This window comes from Nelumbo lutea, chromosome 1 (assembly GCF_056320005.1).
Source record: "Nelumbo lutea isolate HS-2025 chromosome 1, American lotus-T2T, whole genome shotgun sequence".
In the NCBI taxonomy this organism is placed as follows: Eukaryota; Viridiplantae; Streptophyta; class Magnoliopsida; order Proteales; family Nelumbonaceae; genus Nelumbo; species Nelumbo lutea.
In genome coordinates, this window is record NC_142684.1 from 141,324,294 (window position 1) to 141,331,394 (window position 7,101).

The 7,101-nt window shown below is 39.8% G+C and overlaps 1 protein-coding gene across 2 annotated transcripts; it reads right to left on the reverse strand.

Annotated features, from left to right (window-relative positions):
- Positions 1-3,949: 3,949 nt before the first annotated feature.
- On the reverse strand, positions 3,950-6,815 carry LOC148877989 (G-type lectin S-receptor-like serine/threonine-protein kinase At2g19130). Of its 2 annotated transcripts, XM_088951859.1 has the most exons (2): positions 6,487-6,624; positions 3,950-6,373 (listed from the first exon to the last, which is right to left on the reverse strand). In XM_088951859.1, exon 2 carries the CDS (start codon positions 6,212-6,214, stop codon positions 4,181-4,183), a length of 2,034 nt encoding a protein of 677 aa, XP_088807985.1. In that variant the 5' UTR covers positions 6,215-6,373; positions 6,487-6,624; the 3' UTR covers positions 3,950-4,180. The 2 variants fall into 2 exon arrangements, with proteins under 2 accessions (XP_088807985.1, XP_088807977.1); XM_088951851.1 differs by having other exon boundaries at positions 3,950-6,815.
- Positions 6,816-7,101: the final 286 nt, after the last annotated feature.

The window sequence follows — 7,101 nt, forward strand, 5'->3', positions numbered from 1 at the left end:
ATAGAGTGTTGATAAATAGATGTCCAAGTAACAAATTCCACCTGAAAAGGGGTTTAAGGCAAGGAGACCCACATCCCCTTACCTGTTTTTGTTTTGTTCAGAAGTCTTGTTGCTAAATTTATAGATTTGGTGACTCAAAATAAGATAACTGGCATTTCAATCAGTAGGAACTGTCCAACTGTCTTCCATTTATTTTTTGCAGATGACTGTTATATTTTCACTAAACTAGACCTTAGGGAGGGGTAGACTCTTCTGGATACTCTCAAGCTTTATGAAGAAGCCTCTGATCAACAGGTAAATTTCTCAAAATCTGAGTTTTTTTTTTTTCTAAGATCCAACGAATTCTGGCCAGATTTCTTAAAATGAAAAAAAAAAGTGGCTACTCGCTCTATATATTTGGGGTTGCCTACAAGTATTGATAGATGCAAAAAAACCTTATTTAATTTCCTAATTGAAAGAATCGGAAAAATGTTGTCTAAGTGGCATGAATATTTACTCTCTCTAGTAGAAAAAGAAATTCTGTTAAAGGCAGTGGTTTGTGCTATTCCAAATTATACCATGTCCTATTTTTTGCTTTCTAAGGATGTTTGTAATAAATTGAGGAGGACACAAACCAAGTTTTGGTGGGGGAGCACAAAAGATGCCAGAAAGACTCGTTGGGTGAGTTGGGAAGCTCTTACTAAAAACAAATTGGCAGGGGGTTTGGGATTCGAGATCTTTACAAATTTAACTTTTTCCTTACTAGTAAAGCAGGCTTGGAGGATTTTCATAGATGAGGAAAACCTTTGGGTCAAATTAATTAAGGCCAACCTTAGGGGAAAAGATTTCTTAACTTCAAATCTCCATAATCAAGGATCTTGGGAGTGGCAAAGCCTCCTAACTGCAAGAGAATTACTCCAAAGGGGTTATTGTTGGGCTATAAATTCTGGGACCAAAGTCAAAATTTGGGAGGATTCTTAGCTCCAACAGATTCAGTCTTTTAGAATAAGGGGTCCTAGGCCAAATAATCCAACACTCAAATGGGTGAAGAATCTCATGGTTGAAGGGGATAGACGGTGGAATATCAGTTTAATTGAAGAGAACTTTGGGGTTCCTATAGCGAGAAACATTTTAAGTATAAACTTAACTTTGGGAATCTGGGAAACAAACTTAGATGGACCCTTCACCCAAGTGGACGTTATACTATTAAATCAGGATATTTTGCAATAAACGGCAATAGCATTAATAATGATGCAACCATGTTGGGTCTGAGAAAATCTCAATCGTCTGATATTTGGAAAGCAAAAATAGACCCAAAAGTTAAAAATTTAATCTGGAAATGTTCAAATGCTATTGTAGTCAAAGAAAACCTTTATAAAATAAAGCTTACCACAGATGATATTTGCTCAATTTGTCATCGGGAGATTGAGTCGCTAATGCATTGTTTTTTTTTGAGTGTGATTATGCACAAGTAGTGTGGTTTAGCTGTCATCTCAGTGCTAAGGTTATTAGAGGAACCCACGTTTCTTCTTTCAAGCAATGGATTTCAACATGGCTAGACTTCAGTGTGCAAGAGAAAGATAAAAATGATCAGTTGATTGTGTTTTCGTTTATAATTATATGGAATATTTGGAAATGTAGAAACTTAAAAATTTCTGAAAATATTAATCCAAATCCAAGATCTACTCTTGTTGTGACTTACAGGATGTGGAAGGAGAGAATGAAGATTTTCTAATTAGAATTGCAAAGCTCTTCTCAACCGTCTCAAAATCCTAGAATGCCATTTGCATCTTTTTGGGTAGCTCTAGAGCCAGGTCAGCTAAAAGTAAGCGTGGATCAAAATTTTTTGAGCCCTAATTGCTCGGGGTACGGTGGTGTGTTGAGAGACTCTACAGGAACTGTAGTAGCTACATTTTTGGTAAAACTAAAGCTTCCTCTCGCATCCAATCAGAAGCGATGGCTTTGCTCACTGGTATGAAGATTCTGAAAGATTTTGACAAAGTACATATAAAGGTGGAATTGGATTGTCTTCCTCTAGTTCAAGCACTGAACTCTAACAACTTTGATTTGGCCTCGGATGCTTTGTTTTTTAGCAAGGATATTGAAGTTGTTGCTGCTAGTCTTTCTATTTCTTTTGTATATGTAAACAGACTTTCTAACAGGATTGCCCATCTGTTGGCTTAGTAAGGTCTAAAAGAATCTGGGTGGTTTGCCAATGGACCACCCAAGTGGATCCAAGAATTGGCCAACCAAGACTTGAATAAACCTTAGGTTGATCTGTATCGTTTGATTTGTTATATTTTATCGCCTTGCTGTTTTAAACAAAAAAAACAACCTATATATCTTATATATATAACCTAAAAGCAAGAGGGTGTATGGATGACCCCTATATCAGTTCACGAAATGGAATATTTTCCTCACGAATTAGGTAATGGCATGAGTGAGTGTGCAAAATGGTGTGCAAAGGGACGCCTCTGGCATATGCTCGGGCTCCCACTCGTGTGACGTCTTTCAAAGCTGACGCCATTGAATAATTACTGGTCTTGATTGCACTGCAGTGGATATCTTCGACGGTTGGGATGTTGTCAGTAGGGCATTGATTGTTGAGGATGGTGGTGGTTTCCGGCATCAGTCTTCTTATTGTTTTTTGTTTATTTTCTTTTCCCTCCTTTTTATGTGTTCTTGCTTTTTGAAAAATACAGATGAAACAAATACCTTTGTTTGAAAAATGAATACCCTTTGTTTTCTTGACTCCTACCAACAACTCTTCCAAGATGAAGAGAGACGATAAACCAGATAAGCTTGAGATGCCATTAAGGCAATGGAGAGGAGTTAAATTTGCTGGAGAACGTGAGAGATACTCATGAGCGATAAATGGGTTGGGTTTCTCAAGGAACTTTTCACAATTGGTACTCGCTCTGTTTTCTAGGCATGTTTCTCCACCTAAGATCATCAGAATAATTGAGATTTGAGAGGAAGGAAATGAAGCCTGGGCGCGAACGTTATCAATCGTTCGTTAAGTTGCTTGCACATACAAATCTTTCACTCATGTGACGCTGACATGGCAGAACCCAAGAGGTTGTGCAGGAATATGTGTAGAATGAAATGTGCAGGAACAAATCTTTCATTTGTTCATGTTTTAGAATTATCTATGATGTGCCTCTTTATCACTGTTTAACCTTTTCCCTTTTTTTTTTCAATGCTTCATGATACAGTTTCTGGGTAGATTTTGCTATATGTTAATTATACTTCTGATATTCACTGTTCTAGGATATGATGTATCAATTTCTATTTATACTTACATGCCTTAAATTCTAGTACAGTAGTTAATTCATCTATTGATATGATGATATACAAGCGCCTTATCAAAAACATTTCATCTTCTTTAAGAAATTCCTCCCATATTGTTTAATGTAATAACTTATGCTATCAATCAACTGCCTTGGGTCCGGATTGATGCTAGAAAACAAGAACTGAAAATACAGAATTTATTGGGAGTCAATTAACCCAACCAAACTCTTAAAGGTCCTTTCCCTAAAAATAGAAGTGAGCTGTTTACTCTGTTTCCTGGTTCTAAGAGCAGAGCGCTTTTTCAAATGTTCTGTTTGCTTTCTATGATTTCCTTGAGACGGTTCTTTTTGTGAGCGAATGCATACGTACTCGTATTTGGCAGGCTGCTTTTGTTCTTTTTCTGTTACGTTTGTCTATTTATTTGTTTTCTTTTGTGCTTTTTCAAATGTTCTGCATACTAAATATTATTGCTTTGGATGGGGGTGGATCCATCATCCATGTTCAATTCAATTATTAATGGACGGAATTTAGATCATCCATCCTTAACTAGATCAGATAATTAAATGTCAAAATCTAATTTGGATGTATAGATAGATAGATAGATACCTTTTGCAGCCCTACTAGTTTAGAGCCCATAAAATCCCAAGCAACCAAGCCCCAGATATCCTGCATGAGGCCCTTCATCCTAATTACAGATCTCAACTGCTTAATCTTTGAGATAAAAAACAATATTCAAATATATCAATGACAGTGAGAACTAAGAAGCATATATCTTCCTTACAAAGCATGCAAGCAGGAGGTGTGAATGAAGACACTTTGTAATTTATGTAAAACTGCAGAATATGGTTTTATTAGCTTATGAATGGTAGAAGATTTTGACAACAATCCCCAAATCCCAACTTGATGAACTTCATGATTGGGAACTTGTTGATGAAGTGCTCTTCGACTGTGTCTGTGAGGAAGACTTGGCCATGCTACTCCGTGCCTGTTGACTGTGGTTGGAAGAAGACTCAGAGAAGAAAATGATGTGGTCACCATTCTCCACAAGAACCTGGAGAGATCTTGGGACTGGAGGTGGGTTTACCTCCAAAACCCCTTCAAATATCTGAACTACTTGGCCCATTGATGGCCTGTGAACTTCGTCATCTTGGATGCACCAACAAGCAACTCTACAAGCTCTAGTTAGTTCTTCCACATTGGCATTACCCTCTAGCCTGTAGTCGAATATACCAAGCACATCCTCACCTTTGTTTATTTGGCTTGCGGCCCAAGTTGGGAAGAATGAAACCTTCCCATCTTCCGATTGCTCAGAGTTTCTCCTTCCTGATATAATTTCAAAAAGCATCATACCATAGCTATACACATCAGCTTTAGCTGTGATAGCCATACCCGAAATCCATTCTGGTGCAAGGTATCCTCTGGTACCTCTCATGGTTGTCAGAACCCGGCTGAAATCCCGCCCCACAAGCTTTGCCAAACCAAAATCTGCTACTTTTGGACAGAATTCGGCATCCAAAAGTATGTTCTCCGGTTTGATATCGCAGTGTATGATGCAATCTCTGCACTTCTCATGGAGATAAGCCAATCCCTTGGCAATCCCAAGTGCAATCTGATATCTCGTCTTCCAGTCTATAATATTAGAATACTTATTTCCATGAAATAAATGAAAATCTAAAGATCCCTTTGGCATGTAATCATACACAAGCAATCTTTTAGTTCCTTCAGAGCAGAAGCCCCGAAGGCGAACGAGATTAACATGCTGAATGGTCCCGATTGTACTAACCTCTGTCCGGAATTGTTTCTCTCCTTGTCTGAGGCCTTCAAGCTTCTTCACAGCTATGACAGTTGAATCAGTCAAAGTTCCTTTAAAAACAGAACCGAAAGCTCCTCCCCCCAATTTTTCTGAGAAGTTCTTGGTAGCAATCTGTAAGTCTCTGTAACCAAAAGGAATCAAAGAACCCTCAACTGCATCTGACAACCTAAGTGATCCCCCACTCTTCCTTGTCCATATTAGCACCAAAATAAAGCCAAAGAGGATTACAGACCCTGCAATGACACCTATGATAGCGCCAGCAGGTGTTCCCTTCTTGCTACCAGAACTTGGAGTTGGAATATCAGAAGCGGCAAGTTTGAGATAGAGATTAACTCCACTGTCATCACCTTCTGAGATTTCTTGCAGATTCAACAAGTCTCCCCCCAAAATGGAACACTGACAATTGGCATAGGCATATGCGTAGCAAGAACAGTTGTTCAAGCAAGCTGATTTACAGGCATCGGGACTCCCGGTTGCCAAATTTGAGGTGTCTGTGGGCAATTTCATATTGGGCATGGTTAAGAACCCATCATTATTGTTACAGTTCAATGGGGTTCTCCTCCGGCAACCAGCAGACCAGTCGCTGAGGTTCCAATCTCTTACAGAGCTTGGTTCATAACCAGGCAAGCATTCACAGAAGGGCATGGCTCGGTCGTTGCAGGTGCTAAAAGTCCCACAAAAGTTATAGACCTCACACTGCCGTCTAGGTTGACTCCAAAACAAGTTCCACTCGTTGGAGCCTTCGAGCCACGAAAGTTGCTTAACTTGCCCCGAAATATCCATGACAAATCTAGAAATAATAGAACTATTATAGACAGTATAGGTGAAGTAGCTCTCGTTCTTATTGTTGATGTAGCTGAAATTGTAGATATAATTCAATCTCATTTCAGGAACTAAGCTGAAAATTTGCCCATTCCAGGTCCCACTGCTCCAGTATCTTACAGACCCGTTCCACAGTATGAAGTATTGACTGGTTCCAGCTGGATCTAGCTCGAGAGAAAAAATACCCGGAGCAGGATCTTCCTTACTTCTCCATGAAGTAAGGCGCTGGGTCGTGTTGGTTTGTTTATTCCTTGCAAGCCTTCCACCAGGTAACCAAGTGTGAGTTGGGTGATCAAAGCTCTCCCACATGTAAGCAGAGGAATTCGGGCCATCCCTCAAAACAAGATTTCCATTGTCAAGAAGCACTGCCTCGATAGAATTCGAGGTTGTAGAGGTCAAATTTGTCGTCCAAACCTGGATGTTAGACTGGTTGAGCAGGACCAGATTACCATCCTCTAAGAGTTTAAGCTGTGAAGAATAAATGTCAGAGACGGGATTTTCTCTGTTTGCTACCCAAACTATCGTCTTGACCGAGATTTTTTTGTACCAGACGCCTATATAGTAGTTCTGAGTCGAATTACCTGGTTTGAAGAAGCCCAGTTCAAAGTTGCCTTGGGAAGAGACTATGGTCTGATTCCCGGAAAGAGACTCGCTTAAAGAAATGGTGTCAGCTCCATAGGAGAGATGGATCTCGAAAGAGAAGCAAAGAAGCAAAAGAGATAGCAGGAACCACAGGTTGTTTAGGGGAACCATGACTGCACGTACTCCTCTCTTAATTTCTTGTTTTCCTTTCAGGAGGTGAGATGAGAAGGGTAGGGAGTCTCCTATACCACAAGAGCATCTGGCTTATCTGTGCAGCACATATCCAGGAGGAAGCCCAGATATTTATAGGACTGATTCTGAAGAGGTGGAAGCGATGAGGGCGAGAAAATAGAAGAAGAAGAAGAGTCTCGTGTCCAAGGTCCAACTTTTGAAGTCTTGCGAGAAAACCAACCGCTAGATTTTTTGTCTTTTGCATCTTTAACCTGGTTGCTATGACTATAATACCCTCTTGGTATTGTTGTTCGGGTTGTGAATCGCAAACTTGGAAGAGTTCGCATCGTCTGTCCCGACCAATCTAATTGTAACACGTCGCCTTTACCACCCCAATTTGAATTGACGGAAGAAAACCCTCTAACCGCGAGATTGACGCCAAA

Bases quoted from the DNA above. Each gene is read 5' to 3' on its own strand.
- LOC148877989 (XM_088951851.1), bottom strand. From the start codon at position 6,658: ATGGTTCCCCTAAACAACCTGTGGTTCCTGCTATCTCTTTTGCTTCTT.